The sequence below is a fragment of the Paroedura picta genome, chromosome 7, assembly GCF_049243985.1.
Source record: "Paroedura picta isolate Pp20150507F chromosome 7, Ppicta_v3.0, whole genome shotgun sequence".
NCBI classification, from domain to species: domain Eukaryota; kingdom Metazoa; phylum Chordata; class Lepidosauria; order Squamata; family Gekkonidae; genus Paroedura; species Paroedura picta.
Genome location: NC_135375.1, coordinates 58,027,183 through 58,044,111, shown reverse-complemented (window position 1 = coordinate 58,044,111; position 16,929 = coordinate 58,027,183). Strand labels below are relative to the sequence as shown.

The 16,929-nt window shown below is 43.1% G+C and overlaps 1 protein-coding gene across 2 annotated transcripts in view; it reads right to left on the bottom strand.

The window, feature by feature from the left end:
- The window catches only part of SLC12A2 (solute carrier family 12 member 2), a 57,625-nt gene extending 42,633 nt beyond the window's left edge, over positions 1-14,992 (bottom strand). The window contains exons 1-2 of one of the 2 annotated variants that reach the window (XM_077344467.1): positions 12,967-14,992; positions 130-249 (exon numbers count right to left, since the gene is read on the bottom strand). In XM_077344467.1, coding sequence (XP_077200582.1) covers positions 130-249; positions 12,967-13,680 — 834 coding nt within the window. In that variant the 5' untranslated portion in view covers positions 13,681-14,992. The remainder of the gene's footprint in view (positions 1-129; positions 250-12,966) is intronic. The other variant, XM_077344466.1, reaches the window with a different exon arrangement.
- Between the last annotated feature and the right edge of the window lie 1,937 nt (positions 14,993-16,929).

The following is a 16,929-nucleotide window of genomic DNA, read 5'->3' as shown; positions in this document are numbered from 1 at the left end:
CTAATCTAATGTTTAAAAAGTGCTTTGCGCTAATCATATTTAACAGGAACTCATAATTATTTTATCAACCTTTTTAAAAAGTGAAAGAGTAATTCAGAATCACTTGAAGGGCTGAAATACTATACTTACCAATACACCCTTGATCCAGCCAAATTTGACAACACCTTTACTATCAGCAGCATAAGCGGCAGTAGCTTCACCAGTAGGAGTTCCTTCTTCTCCATTTGCATATCCATCTTCAAAAGGTTCCTGTAGCACAGCAGATTTATGGAATCAAGGGACAGACATTGAACATGGGTATGCTTAAACTATGCCACAACTCTGACTGTTTTTAGGTTTTTCTATGTGGTTTGGTTGGCACTTTTGGTTTAGACTATAGTGTTCATTTTATTGTTATGATGATGTGTCTCAGGCACTTGTGGTATAGAAGCAGTATTGTAAATACTTTAAATATCCCACTACAAATGAACTCTGATTTGCATCAGATTTGAATACAAGCTTAAACAGCAATAGCACATTAACAAAATAATTTTGTTTACAATATTAGCAACACAAATGGGATTGGTGAAAATTATTCAGTGTTCTGAGTTGAAAGTGGTCAAGAATTACAGAGCTGCCACTATTCAAAGCACCTACTTGCAAGCCTTGAATTGTACTTGCAGACTGTGAGTTTATCATATATGGAAAGAGTAACTAATATAGGGACTGTAAAGTAAACTAGAAGCAATTTTGCTGGAGTACCTTGGAGAAAACAGTATAATCCTCGAGTACATTTAAAACTTTGTAAGCAAAACAAATCTGATATAAATCTTTAATTTATAAACAGATTTTCAAGTTCTACTGAAAAATTTAATATTTTGAACACAAAATCAAATATAAAAATTTCAAATACAGTATAATTTCTGCTTGGTGTGGAAAATTATTGTATTAACACTCATCCCCCACCACAGAATTCAAATAGTTCATTATCTTGCATTTGGCTCTGTTCACTAAAAACAACCATACACATCTTTGAGGCTCAGATGGTTCAATGCAGAAAAGAAAAAAGAAATCTTAACAGATTTTGCCATTCTAAGGTGATAATCTTTATGCTCTCCTTACAATAGTCTATACAAATTACAATAAAAAAATAGATAGTCCTGATAGGCCGAGCTTTTGCTTGACATAAGGGCTAATTACAACTCAGTAGAATCCCAATCTACACAAAAATTGTAAAAATATCTTTGAGAGGTAATTATACTTACATCCAGTTAAATTATATTGTATGGTCCTTTTATCAGATATACAGATTCAAATTACAAAATCATACGGGCATTGGTAACTAGATTCACCAATGACATTAATCACCAATGACATTCATTGTTACGAATAATATGCCATTCAGTGTCACATTATAGCCTGTTTGGCTCTCTATTTCATGAAACAATTGAGTACTCATAGGCAATGAGGATTATCATATATCAAATCAGCAAAGCGCTCTTAATATGAGACTGCATCCTTTCTGTTTTACCTTTGTATGACAAACAGTTTCTCTATATTTACTCTTTAAGGTTATTGTTGATTATTACAGGAAGTGGGAGTTTTTCTAAGAGAATTCAAACCGAAAACACTGAGGCATTATGCACATTTGTGGGTGTGACAAATTCCACAAAGATTACAAAACGTATTACTTTTTGCGAAGAATGGCAATGAATGCCTTATATGTGTAGAAATTTATCTTGCATACAATTAGAGGGTATAAAAATTCTTTGACAGTCACTCAATATGACATCAACAGATATTACTTTGAAAGCAGCAATACAGTGATGGCACATACTAAACTCTAACCCAAGTTTTCTCAACCAGAGTTTCAAGGGGTTTCTTGACGGCCCTGGAAGGGCTGCCTGATTCGTGTGAATTATTTTTATTTATTTTTTAAATTTGTAAACATTTTTCAGGTGATATGACCATATGCAGCATGTTGACTTGTTTCCCTCCTGCCCTCAAAATGGCCAGTGATGGGCCTAGAGGGGGTGGAAAGGGGAGAGCCCCTGGGTGAGTATGTATGCAGCTATAAGTCCCAACATATACTGCATGAACATGCCACTTCTGCGATTTCTTGAAGGCTGAAGAATGTTTCAGGGGTTTCCTCAAAGATGAAAAAGTTGAGAAAGGCTGCTCTAACCGGTAGATTAGTGATATTTTCTATATCAATACTTTCTTTACTTATATTTTTCAGAATTTTCCACCCCAGCATTTATTGCTAGAATGTATTTAGGTTTTTTAATTCTATGCAACAAAATGTATGAAAAAGTGTTACACAAGTAAAAGGTAGCCACTTGAAATTCAATCTGTTATTCTTTTTCATGTTTTGCACAGATGTTGTGCAAGGATGCAAAAATCCAAATACCTCCTTGTACTCAAGATAAGAAGCTCCATAGCAAAACTAGTATTTCACAGTACCCCCCAGACCATTTGATCCAATAGCAACAGCTTTACTTGTCAGTCACAAGGCACCTAAACACTAATCAAACATCTTAACAGCTGCAAACTTTCACAGCAAAAACACCTTCCAAACCTCAGGTTAACTATCGCTCTAATTAATTTTTCTTCGCTTAAAAAGTTTCCTAAAATGAAGGTCTTGGTAGTAAACAAATACTTTCCCACTAATATAACAGTCATTTGCTTAACTTACCTAATTTGTCTTTTCCACTTCACCATATAAGACTAGTTGTCTTTACACATGTAAAAGCCCAGAAAAAAATGATAAGGGGAGGAGACAAGTGTATGTTTTTTTTCTGAGATCCCCCCCCCAAACTTTTCCAATGTGGAAGAAAAACTGAAAATTTGGGAGAGGGCTAAAAAACCATCTGGGCTATCTGTAGATATCAGCCATATCCCATAACAACAGCTTTCTCTGCTGTCGTTCCCAATTTTGTGGAGAGAACTGCCTGAGAAAACCAGGAAGAGCCCTAATGCATGAGTTTTTTGGAAACTATATGAAATTGTTCAAAGATCTTTCCTAAAAGTAATAGGGTTGCAATATAACAGAATAGTTCAGGAAGGGGCTTTATTTATTCATGCAATTTATATACCACCCCTCACTGTGACATCTCAGAGCAGTGTACATAGAACCAGTTGGAAGTGGGAAAGGAACACTGAAACATTTGGAACAGTATGAACAAGCCAAAAATATACCAAGTTATTATAACAACATCTGGGTAATTACAACCAAACAACAATTAAAAAGGGATAACAATAATGGTTAGGGACATGCTGAGTGTCAAGGTTGCTAGGCAGGGGACCAGGCTATAGGGGAAATCCCCATCATTGGCATCTGAAAGCCTGGCAGAAGAGCTCTGTTCTGCAGGCGCTACAAAACTGAGTTCTGATAGAGCCTTGGTTTTATGGGAGAGATTCTTCCACCAGTTTGGGATCACGAATGAAAAGGCTCTGGCTCTGGTCGAGGCCAAGTGGATTTCTTTGGGGCCAAGGATCACTAGATTGTTGGAGTAAATAGCGTGTGTCATTTTTGGGGGGGAATATAGGGAAGTAAATGGTTCTTGAGGCATATAGGGCCCTGACCATGTATGGCCTTGAAGGTAAGCACCAACACCTTAAACCTGGTCCCGTATTCAATTGGTAGCCAGTGAAGCTGCTAGAGAGTTAGGGTGATATGGACTCTCCACAGCGTTTCAGTGGGAACATGGGCAGCTGCATTCTGCACCAATTGTAGTTTCTGGAGCAGGATAAGGGTAGGCCCATAAACAGCGAGTAACAGTAATCCAGTCCAGAGGTAACAGTTGCATGGATCACTGTGGCAAGGTGTTCTGGGACCAGATAGGGTGCTATTCACTTGGCTTGGCAGAGGGAGAAGAATGCCAGCTGCACTACTCTCGCAATTTGAGTTTCCATAGTTAAAGAAGCATCAAAGATCACACCCAAATTCCTGACCGATTGTGCTGTTTTAAGTTGCACACTGTTCAGGCTGGGGAGGCACACTTAGTTTAAGTTCGATTCTTACTGAATGAAGTGGTATCTCTTTAATCCACATCCTGATCGTATCTTGTCCTGTACTCTGCGCATATCCTATATCTCACATTTTCTTCTCCAAATCACAAAGTTTAGATCTGCACACCAGATTGCTAATACTTTTTCCTTCCCCCCCCCCTCCTTTTGTTTGAGATGTTGACTGGTCTCACTTTTAAGTGAAGGGGATGCTTTACCCTGGGATCTCTTTAAAGAATGATTGTACAGAGACACTTCATTTCATTCTTTAAACATTTTTTTAACTGGCAGTGAATGTTGTGAATACAATCCACAGGCAATGAACCCAACATAGCTGTGGTGGCTCAATTAGTAAGGTGCTTGCCTTACAACCAGAACTTTATGTGTTTGAGTCTGGCTGTGAGTCTTCAGATTTCCCCCCCCCCCAGCCCCCATGCAAGAGTTTTAATTAATTTTTACATTTGAAAGCACGTTTTAAAAATGCACCATTTTAAACTTTTGACCGTTTAACTTTTGAAAAAGTTTAAAAAATAATTAAAACTCATGTGTGGGGGAACAAAATCTCTAAAATGGAATCAACAGGACTCAAAAGGGCTGCTCCCGCTATTAACCAACCAATCAGCAAAGACCTCTGCACAATATCTGTGCTGTAGGCGTGGCTGGGGGGGGGAAGCCTGAAAAAGGATGGACATCTACTCCCAGAAGAGAGTATCGTGGGCCCACATTTTTTTGATTGGATATGCTGGCGAATAAGTAGCATGAATGCAGAGTCAACCCACAGCTGTGCAAGACTGGAGAAAAAACCCAACCAGGATCAGAATGGGGGTCAGGTGCAGATGGCTTTTGTTTAACAACCCAACCTTCTTTAAAAGCCCAGTGCTGATAAGCCACTGGTCTGACCCTTTCTCACCTATCCAAAGGACATCCATCTTCAAGGGGTTGAGCTTCATGAAACCATTCTGCTACAGCCTCCAGACATCTGGCCAAGGAGTCCACGGGATTATAAAGCTGGCCGTCTATCAGGAGATAGAACTGGATATCATTGGCATACTGGTGACAGCCCAGGCAATAGCTTTGAACCAACTGGGCAAGGGGACGCATAGCATTACGGAGAGGATCGCTCTCTGTGGGATTCAGCATCTGAGTTCACAGGGGTGTGACTGTTCTCCCTAATTACTACCGTTTGTTCTTAACTTTGGAAATGTTTTAAGACAATCTTCACATTTACATTTTCCCAGCATATAGTGTGGGATGTATGCAGTGTTTTCAAGAATATTTTCTTGAAACAGTATGCTATGTTAAATATGATAGAGCTCTGTCCTATCTATTGTGACTGTGCTGTTTAAATAATACTCTTCTCATCTATTATATTGAAGTTTATTTTTTTCTACTCAGATTGCGAAGGAAAATGTGTAAGTGGGGACCCGCAGGAAAATAGCAGAAGCAGCCATCTCATTTCTTGTTTTCACCCTATTTCTCTCTCACTTGTTCTCCTTCCAACTACCCTTTCTCTTACTCTCTCTCCATGCCTGCCACTCTCCTTCAGTTCCACCACATCACTCTACATATCACACACTACACCAATGTGGTTAAGAGCAGCATCTCCTAATCTGGTGAACTGGGTTTGATTCCCCACTCCTCCACATGCAGCCAGCTGGGTGACGTTGGGCTGGTTGCAGCTCCAACAGTGCTGTTCTGAACAAGTAATCTGTTAAAGCCAAATTATAAATGCAAGCAAACCAACCTACTTTTATAACAAGCACTCAACATTCTGGTAATTTTATTAAACCAACTTGCAAAGTACAACTTCGGTTCATTTCTGAAGTAATACTTTGAAACCTATTTTTAGAACATATATCCAACTCTTACTTTGCATAATTTTGCTGAATTAATATGAATGATGGAATGAAATAATTACAGCTCAAGAGTGATAGGGAGGTGGTCAGGAATATCTAGCTACCCTAAAATAGAATCCAAGGCTTCAGGACTGATCAGCTACCTTCACAAGTAGTAAAGGAACTTGTTGATCTACTCTCAGAAACTATTAAAACCATCTGAGAAATCCAGGCTGTCCCAATCTTCACAGTGGGCATAAAGGAGGATGTGGGAAACTGCAGACCAGTCTTTCTGGCTTCAACACCAGGAAACATAATAGATTAGAACAGATTATAAAATGGTCAATCTGTAAACATCTAAAACAATGATTAGTGATTAGCAAAATCAGCATGGATTTGTTAAGAATAAATCCTGTCAGATTAAATTTATCTTGTTTTTAATTGGGTTACAAATTTAGTAGACTGTAGGGATGCTTGATCTTACCAAAGCATCTGACAAAGTCCCCTGTGATAGCTTGATCAGTAAGCTAGTTAAACTACAGTACCATTAGGTAGATATACATATACATACGCACACATACATATACACAAAATTATTGGGAGGTATGACAAGATATGGTCATGCCAACCCATCTACCCGTCCCAAAATGGCCAATGATGGGCCTGGAGGGGGTGGGAAGGAGCCCCAGGTGGGCATGTACATAGCTATGCTTCCAAATCATATTCTGCAAGACTGCACCACTTCTGGAGTTTCTCAAAGCCTGCAGAATGCTTCAGGGGTTTCTCAATGGTTGAAAAGTTGAGAAAGGCTGATCTAAAGGGAGATTTCTGGTACAGTGACATAGGCTTCTGTCTCAGGCCTGGTATTATTACGTTTTTATTAGTGACATTCCCATTAAAATGAGAGTCTAGTAGCACCTTATTATTATTATTTATTCCCATTAACTCTAACATATCAGAATAGAAGTAAAATTTAAAACAGCCTTGATAATTTCAGTTATCCAACTAACAACATGAAATTCAACAGAATCAAATACAAAGTTCAGGATTTAGGTAAGAATTAAAACTTCACATGGGATGAAGTATATCTGGCAGTAATATTTTGGGACTGCAGTCAATTACAAGCTGATTATGCAATGGTAGTGTGATGCAGCTGCAAGAAAGGCTAATATGATTTCAGGCTACATTAACAGAAGCTTAGTATCCAAGCTATAACAAGTAATGATTCCACTCCATTCTGTGGAAGACTGCATCTGGACTAGAGTCAGGAGACTCTAGAAAATAACCCAAAGTGTCTGGGTATGTTTAGCCTGAAGAAAAGACAAGAGAAAGCACAAAATAGACTATACCAAGTACCTAAAGGTCTGTTAGATGGAAGAGGGCAAATACTTATTCTCTGCTGCTTCAGAGAGTAAGACTAGATGACCTGAAATTACAGAAGGGCAGACTTCAGTTGTACATGAGGAGATGCTTCCTAATGAGAATAGTTTGACAATGGAGCCAGCTACTGAAAAGTAGGCTATCCCTTGTTGGTGAAAGCAGAAGATGGACATGGGACATCTCTTGGAGACATGGGAATGTTCTAGCTTTGGATAAATTCAAATGAGTAGCCATGTTGGTCTGAAGTCTGATTTTACTAGCTTCAGAGTGAGCAATGGGTTGGGAATGGGACTTATGGGCCATCTGCCAAAACAAGTATGTTATGTATTGAAGTGTTCCCCATCCAGAAAGTATGATGTGTTAAAACCATAAAGAATGTTATATTCGTTTATCGTTTTAACACATCATACTTTCTGGATGGGGAACTCTTCAATACATAACAGAACTAACAACTGGATCATATACATTAAGTCATGATAGATACATAAGTTGCCACATCTCAGGTAGCTCACCCCTCCAAACTAAGGGTCAATTTGTATTTCTGTTACATTACTATGAATTCTAATCGTGGCTCTGAAAGCTGGTAAGGGCAGTCCAACTATACCCACAAAGTCCTTAACAAACAGAAATAACAGAGCCAGCCACTATGGTATCCTGGCTTTCTTCCCACTGTAGCAAAATTCTACTATTCCAATTTACAAGTGGAGCTCTCCAGGATGCTTTTCATAAGTTTAAAATGCAAATGGGACTAAGAATTCAACAATATCCTCAAATATACAATATAATTTTCTGTGTAGCCATTTCTCATTTTAGTGGGTGACAAACAAACTGGGACTAAAAAGCAAATTCTAGAAAGATTATACAGATTAAGAACTTTCATGATCTACATTCAAAACTGCTGTTTGAGACATGGCCCTAGACACTGAAATCATAGCCATTTTGCACCTTGACTTTCTTATACCTAAGCATGGACTGCTGCCATTTGTTCTTTTGAATGAAAAGCAAGTTGTTCTTTTGGGAATATTACTGTTCCAATGTCAGCAAAAGCATTCCAATGCTGCTAGTTTATGTCAGATGAGATCAGGCATGAAGGGGACTATGCACAGAATAAAGGTCCAATATTCTTAATGTTTACAAAAGCCCTCATCTCAATGTTCAGAAATTATACTAATTTTTACACAGTGCAATAGATACCTCCTGATGAACTGAAAACATTCCCTGATGCTTACCCTCCTCACCCTAAAAGAGCAGGAAAGATAGCAAAGAATATAAGCCAAGGTAAGAACAACTAACACACCAAGATGTCTCTTGCTCTGATTTGTTCTTGCGGGTTCCACATGTGCCCATTTTCCAAAGCCAATGCAAGTTGTTTTGCAGTTCTGATACTACCAGATGAAAATCTAACAGAAAAACCTAAGCTGTGTATATTTACAGTAGCACAAGAGGATAAATGCCCAAGATGTTTGTGCTGCGCACTAATGAGATCAGGTGCAATACAATTTATAGCACGGATCTTCAACTTTTCTAAACTTGGGATTCACCTTTAATGCCCAGGCATTATCGTGGCTGTCAGTGCTAAAAAGAATCCTCTCGTTTGCCAAAGTCCTCATCATCCTACTGCCCTTCTCAACATACATGAAAGAAGTGGTAGAAGCTATGATGTCCTTGCTCTCTCTACAGAGACACACCAGCACAGGCAGAGTATCAGACTAGGATCCAGGAGATCACATTTGAACCCCCACTCCACCATGGAAACTTGCTGAATGGCCTTAGGTCAGTGATGCTATAAGTCTAACCTACTTCATTGGGTTGTTGCAAGGACAGAATGAAGTAGGTATAATGTTGTAAACCATTGTGCCCCCCCCCCCCCCCAGAAAAGAGTGGGATGTAAATGAAGTGAATCAAGCACAAAAAATCCAGCTCTACAGAAACTGAAAATTTAGCAGTCAGGGTACTATAACCCATAGGTTAAAAGGACCATTTTACTACCGAAGTGCAGGCCAACACTACATCACATGGTAGATCATATCTCAAGTGGCTGGCAGAGTTACTACAGTCATGATACTGGTTGGATACTCCCCTTCCTGCCAGTCCTTGTCATCATAAGAACTGCCTCACAGATCTCCTATTTGCTATATATTGTTCTTCTCTACGTTTAGCCAGCAGTGTCAGGGAGAAGATTAAACCCCCTTTATCCAGTTCTTCTCCACTCCAAAACTTTTTATAATTTGACCTCATGGTTAACACCTAAACTTCCAAGGCAGGAAAGACGATTACCTTCTTTTAATGTACATGATTTCTAGATAACGTTTTAATAACTTATTAAGGGTGGAAAATTAATACATCTCTGAATTTCAGGAAAGATGTAAGTACAATCTTTGAAGTTTCTACACAATATCTTTGGTGAAGATTTTCTACACAAGAAAATCAAGATGACCTCTGAATAATGCAACAAGATTTATAGATAACATTGTTGTAACTTAACAAAGGTAGAATATTAATCCATCTCTGAACTTCAGGAAATAAGTTCTTTGAAGATCATACACAGTATCTTTAGTGAAGATTTTCTACGCAAGAAAATTGGGAGGGCATAGATAGTTTTCCTCACCAACCAATTCAGCTTTAACAGAAGTTTAGGCTGAGAGATGGCAACTAGATTCAAAACACTCATGGCTATATGAGAATTTGAGTGAAGACCTGACTACTCATTTTATCACATTGATTTACTTAAGTTATACTTGCCAAGGGGTCTGATGGTATGGTGAACAGGACCACATCAGGACTAGAAATATCTATTACAAACATGCAAATATGATTTATGTACCATTCTACATTACACAGAAAACCCTGCTGGATCAAACTACGGAGGCTGACCAGATATCCAGAAAGCCTACAGCAGCATGGAGGTCAAAGAGATGTAACAGTTTGAGAAAAACCAGGAGAGTGCAAGCCTGCCTGACCTCCTCAGGAAGACCATTCCACAAAGTGGGGGGCACAGCAGGGAAGAAATATACATAGGCAATTGTTGATTTTGCCCATTTGCAGGTTGGTACCGGCAGAAGGCCCTGCTTGAATGACTGAATCTGTTATGATAGAGCATAGGAGGAGAGAGTCAGTCTTGCAGAGATGACAGTCCAAGGCCATGAAGGGATTTATATGTTATAGCCAATACTTTAATTAGATCCTAATACATGGACAAATCAATGGAGTGAATGCACAACGGCAGTAATATGCATGTGCTACCTAGCTCCCAATAACTGCTTAGCTGCAAGTTTCCAAACTGATTTTAAAGGAAGACCAAGAGGTGAACTTTGGTATGAAGTTGCAGAAGCCCATATGTGGATTTAGCCTATTTCTATAACTTAGTCCAGTGACCTCATGTATGACTCCTCCTGTTACAGAATAAGGGTTTTAACAGGAAATCTTAATATACAATAACCTTCTGATGAACCTTTTTTACTTGAGATGAGAAATTGCTTTCTCATCTTCTGTCGTAGTACCTTAATAACATAGGGACGTAACTGACATATGCATGCTTTCATATTTAAGAAAAAAGGCCACATTTTAACATTATTATATGACTACAGTTATAGGTGTGCCATAAAAATGAATAGCAGAGATTCAATTAGCTACATGTACTATTATTTAAAATATTACAAATGTCCGTGAGGAAAAGCACAACCTTTCTGGTTGAGAATTATCAAAATGCAAAAGCTGAACTATTTTACTATAAATTTTTAAAAAGCTGTTCAGATCCAAGTATGATGGACTTGTTAGTGTGCAGCACTAAACAGAATTACACTCAGATAAGTCAATGGACTCAGAAAGGTGTAACTTTGTGTATGATTCTACCATAACTATATTGAGCAAGAGCTAGCCAGCTTTTCCATCAGTGAAAAAGTAGTCACCAGAAAAAGTATGCTGAGGATGCATGGACAAAATCCATGAGGGACAAGGGCTGTAGCTAGGAGAACTAGGCAAACTGAGCAAAGACACTGGCCAGATCCAACCCTTCTATATCAGCAAAACACTTAAGTCATCACTACTGCCCATCACAGCTTCATTTGATCCAAAGGGAACACAATAAGGCAGTAAGATTTATGTTCATCAATAAAGTCATTGCCAGGGATATAATGAGGTAAGATTTTTGAAGTGGCATGCAATGGCTTGTATTTCAGTTAATAGCATTTTGACTTAGTTATGGAATAGCTTGGAAAAGTTTCTATAATTTTACAGAGAAACATCAGAAAAATAAGCTCACAAAATAAATGTCTTATATCTCTTCTACCAAAGGTTTATACAACTTATCTACAAATCTCAGCAAGCCCATGAAAGTCTGTGGGTCTGCACACAAAAATTCGTGCAGAATACAACAGTAGATCAAAACATGCATGCTGCAAAGAGACATTAACAACACCGAGGAGAGCATTAGGCCTTTGAAGAATCCAGGATGAATCCTTCTCAAAGATATGTCAAACAATATTGTGTCACTAATCTCAGTATCAGGAAAGGGTAGAGGGGGCACACATATGAAGCAAAGATGCTTGTTTTACAGTAGACACTACAAATGAATTTCCTCAGGCCTATCTCAAGGTGACCTTTTCTTGTTGCCTACATTGAAGTGTTTGGTTCTCTTCTGCAAATACCATTTTACCATCTAAATGCCTCTACATCCAATCCATTGTTCACACACGTATTCTGATTAAAACTACATAAACCTCAGGTTAAAGAGCAGATTCTCATGCACTTGAAAAACAGTCCATTCAGCAAATGTTAATGATCTATTGGCTAAGAAATTTAGCATTGGCTAAAAGTTTCCCTGTTCACAACTATGGTTGCTGCAGACAACCTACACTTATCTAGGTATAGTAAATTTTAATTGGGATCAACTGGCATTTAAGAGAAAATTAGCTGTGTGTTGTATTTATTAGCAAAGGGAAATGGCTAGGCAAATCAAACTAATGCATTCCCCAACATTCAAGAGCCTGTGCTTCCCACAGCTGATCACATTCAAGAAGTTCCTGAGAGATAGCTGAAATTGTACTGAATGGAAAAAGTCATTTCAAGGTGTAAACAGTCATCTGTATTATAGTTGCTACTACAGCAAAATCTAACAAATGGTTTTCCCATTTTCCTCCAATGTGATCCATTGTTTTTGCAGCTTAATAAATTCTGCTCCATGCATATGCAGCCAGTTCGAGCTATGAGCTGAGATAATACAAGAAAAATAAAATAATATGTACTTTCATTATCTCTGATAGCCAGAAAGTCACGCATAAAGTAAACTAATAACAGGAGCTTATAAATTCCTAGTTAAAGCTAATCTGCTTCTGCCAGTCTGCTACAGAATGACAATGCTTATCTACTAAAGTACTAGAAGAACACTGCATAAGTCTTTTACCACCTTGCCCACCGGCAATGTCAGGTGCCTGTTTCTTTACAGTGCCTCATTTTTTGGGGGGGAGGGCAAAGAAATCTGTACTCAAAGGCAGAAGATTGCAATTTCAACATACAAAAAGCAAAGGAAGATTACTTAGCAGTAGGTAAGAGTGCCTTCTTGGGGGGAAAAAAGTTTAGTTTCAATGGTCTTATAAGACATTACCTTCAATTCTGCGATGGCAATGCATTTCAGTTCAGCACCAGAAACCGCTAGAACTCTTGAAGTACTTGGCATTTCTGCAAAGCTGCTCTAGCTAGTCCACTGCGCAAACGTAGAGCATAAAAGGCCACATGGAGAAAGCCCAGAGCCCGCTCAGTCACTCACCTTGTCCAGCTCATCATGCAGCTCGGCCAGGCTGGGCCGGATAAGCTTCTCCCCCAGACCGGCAGCAGTGTGCCGGTAATAGTCTATCCTTGGCACGGCGTCGATGGTGTTGTGGCCGAAGGTGCGCAGGTAGTAGGTGTTGGTGTGGGTGTCGTAGTAGTAGTGATGGTGCCCCCCCGAGCCGCCGCCCCCGGAATGGAGGCTCCCCTCGCTCAGCACCGTGTCGCCGCCGTTCTGGAAGCTGACATTGAACACCTCCCCGCCGCCCAGCTCTCCCGAGCTCTCGTCCCCGGCGGAGGGGTCCACGAAATTGACCCGGAACCGGCCTTTGGCTTCTTCGCTGCCTTTCGCGGGCCCGTCGCCGGTGGGTTTAGAGGGCGACTCCGTCGTCCCCGGCTCCTCCTCGGCCGCCGCTCGACCAGCGTTTTCCGCCACCAGGTCCACCTGGAAGCGGCTCTGGCTCGGCGTGGGACCCAGCGGTCTGCCCAGCCCATCGCCGCCTGCCAGCCCGGGGCCCGGCTCCGGGGACAAGGAGCCGCCCGGAGCATCCCCGTCACTCGCCGGCAAGCGAGACGCTTCGTCAGCGCCCCCACTTGCCGCGGCGGCTCCTCCTCCCGCCGCTGCTGCTGCTGCTGCTGCTTTCAGGCTGGGAGAGCCGGAGCGAGGTGCCGGAGGCGGCGTGTGCGGAGGCTGCGGCAACGGTTTCCCCTCCATGGCTCCTCCTCACACGGCAGCAGCGCAGGCCGGAGGATGAGCAGACTGTGGCGCGGCTCCGGGACTTCCTCTGCTGGAGGCAGGCGGGCGGGCAACTATCGTTCAGGGGCGCCTCCAACTGCCAAACCGGCACCCCGCGCAGCCGGACTACACTACAACGCTACGCAACACGCCGCGCCTCCTGGGCAGGCAAGGCAGGCAGCCAGGCAACCGCCCTCTCTCTCTCTGTCCCTCCCTCCCCGCCGTCCCCCCGCCCCTGCCTTTGCAGCCGCCGCCGCGCCAGGTGATGATGATGATGATGCTCTCGCCGCCGGCGCGGCTGCCCGGCTCTCCTTGGCCCGCAGCAGGAGAGGAAGCCGGTTTCCTGTCAGGGCACACAACGGCCGCCGCCGCCGCGCCAAGACGCAGCCTCGGGGGAGAAGGCGGGGGGCGCCGCCGGGCGTCCTGCTCCAGCCGCACGCGTCTCTTTCTGCATCGAACGCGCTCCCCGCGCCCCGACCCGACTTCCCTCCACACACACACACAAAGACACGCTGGAGCGCCGGTCCCGCCTCCGGACTACACACTCCGGGCAACGTCACCAGCCTCGCCGCACGTCAGCCGGGCCACCTCCAAGGCGGCGGCGGGGCTCCGTTCGCGGGCAGCCGGAGGAAGGCGGAGAGCCTGCCGCGCCGTGTCCACACGCGCCCCGCTTTCTCTTCCACGCCCCTTTACTCCCTCGCGGGCGGGCGGGCGGGGGGGGAAGAACGCGGTGCTACTCCGCTTTGGCGCCCTCCGTCCCCATCCGGACACCCTTCCCAGGCAACGCCGCCCAGCCGCAGAGCTCCCCTGGACGCCGCCACACACTGACAAGCGAAGCCGCCGCCGCCGCACGGAGGAAGTCCGAGGCCGGCCGCGAAAGTGAGCGGGCCCGCTGCAGCCAATCGCCTTCCTGCGACGCGGCCCTGGGAGGGCTCTTTAAAGCATCCGCGGGGAGAGAGGCGGGGGCAGCCGCCTCGGGGAGGGGACTGGCCCCGCGAGGGGCAGGGCGGATCCACGCGGCTCTTCTCCGGAGAGCGAGTCCGCGCAAGGGTGGCTGGCCCGGCAGGCCGCTCGCTTGTCTGGGGCTGCCCGGGGCGCCGTCCAATCTCCAGGTACCGCTGGGACCTCCCCAGCACTGCCCCGTTGGGCGCAGGCCCCGCCCGCTCCTCACTGCAGCGGCCGCCTCTCGGCTCGGCGGCTCTGATGCTCCCCCGAGGACGAGGAGCAAGACGAGAAGCCGCCGCCGCCGCCGCCGCCTCTTGGCCGAGAACGAGGCTGAAGGCGGGCGGCGGATGCAGCTGCCTGCTTACAATGCCTGGCACTTGTCCCGAGAAAAGAATGGGCGGGGCTGGTGAATCCTGACCCGCAGGCGTCTGACAAGGGCTCGTAGGGAAGTGTTTAGCCTGGTTGCTCTTCTTCTTAGGCGTAAATTGTGCCCCAAATCTCGCGAGGCAGGACCCAGGCGTTACGGAGCTTGCTGCAATGCTGGGTGCGCTCGTTAGGGAGGCGAACCCCACTGAGCGCTGCGCGGCCTGTTGCCCGGTGAAGGTATTCGGGAGTTTCAGTCAGAAAACGGTTGCTTTTTTGTTTTTATTTGTTTTAAAAGTTTAAGTCCTGCCTTTGTAGTCAAACAAGCTTTGCGGAACTCCGCAATCGTTTACACTATACAACAACAAATAATAAAAATGAAAAGCAGAATAGCTATTTTTTGTTTTACTATCTAACACTTGCCTGGTGCTATTGCTATTAACCTGCAATTGTGACTGTATTTTAGGGGGCACAGGATGATATGCCAAACAAGCCTGGACATTGCCCAATTTTAACTGAGTTCGACCTAGAACATGATCCAGAATCTGCAGAGCTCAGGGATTTGTAGGTGGACAGGTAGATGTGGAAATGGTTCCCTGAAAGCAGAAAATTGGACAGCTGGAGGAATATACTGTTATGCTGGAAAGCAAGGTGGCATTTTATTATGCGAGTTGCCTACTAATCTATCATGGCCCTCCTAAGCAGGTCTACTTGTTCATTGAGTCTTACTCCCAGGTAAAAGTTATCAGAGTTGCACCTTCTACTACTGGCTTTAGGGTGGCATTCATAACTACATGTCTCAGCTGTAAACCCAACATTAAATTGAGTGGTGTACCAGACACCCCAGAACAAGATGCAGCTCAGTAAAGATAAGTGCAGAGTTCTACATCTGGGTCACAAAAATGAGAAGCATGCCTACTGGGTGGGAGATATACTCAGTAGTAGTCTGTGTAAATGAGATCTTGGGGCACTTGTGAACTATAAACTATAAACAGACAATGTGATGTGGTGGTTAAAAAGGCAAATGCAGCCTTGGGCTGTATCAACAGTCATCAGAATCTCAAAATATCAAAAGTTTCACTGTATACTACATTGGTCAGACCACACCTGAAGTACTGAGTGCAGTTCTATAGGCCTCACTTCAAAAAGGATGTGGAAAAAATTGAGAGGATGCAGAGGAAAGTGACAAGGATAATCTGGAGACCAAGCCTGAGGAAAGGCTGAAGGATGTTCAGCTTGGAGAAAAGGAAGTTGAGAGGGGGACATGATAAGTATTGTTATTATTTTATTTCTTTATTTAATTTCTTACCTGCCACTCCCAATAAGGCTCGTGGTGGGTTACTGAAGTGCATTAAAAACCCCTAAAAACAACATCATGCACAGTCCAATACATAAGTATACAAGATGCAGCAAAAACATAATACTACTAAACCACAACACTAATACCAGCCGTGGGGCAGACAAAAAGGGGATGCTGACGTTTCACCCGCCATCAGAATAACTCAAGGGGGGGGGGAGCTCTTCCTTAGCGTGCCATATTTGAAATGTTGTCACTTGGAGGAGAGCAGGGAGGATAGAACCCACAGTAATAGCTCTAAACTACCTGTAGAACAGTACCCAAGTAGTTATCAAGGCAAAAAATCGTACAGAGTATTTCAGCAGTAGAATCAGCTGCCTAAGTAAGTGGTGAGCTCCCCCTCACTGGCTGTCTTTAAGCAGGAGCTGGACTTATCAAGAATCCTTTAGGCTGATCCTGCATTGAGCAGAGGGTTGGATTAGATGGCCTGTGCGACTCCTAACTATGATTCTGTAATTCTATTATGCTTTGCCTATATAGTGCTATCATATTTACCTCTTAAAACATGTATAATTCTGAATTCCAAGCAACAAGATAAAGTATAAAACAGGTATGTTTAAGTT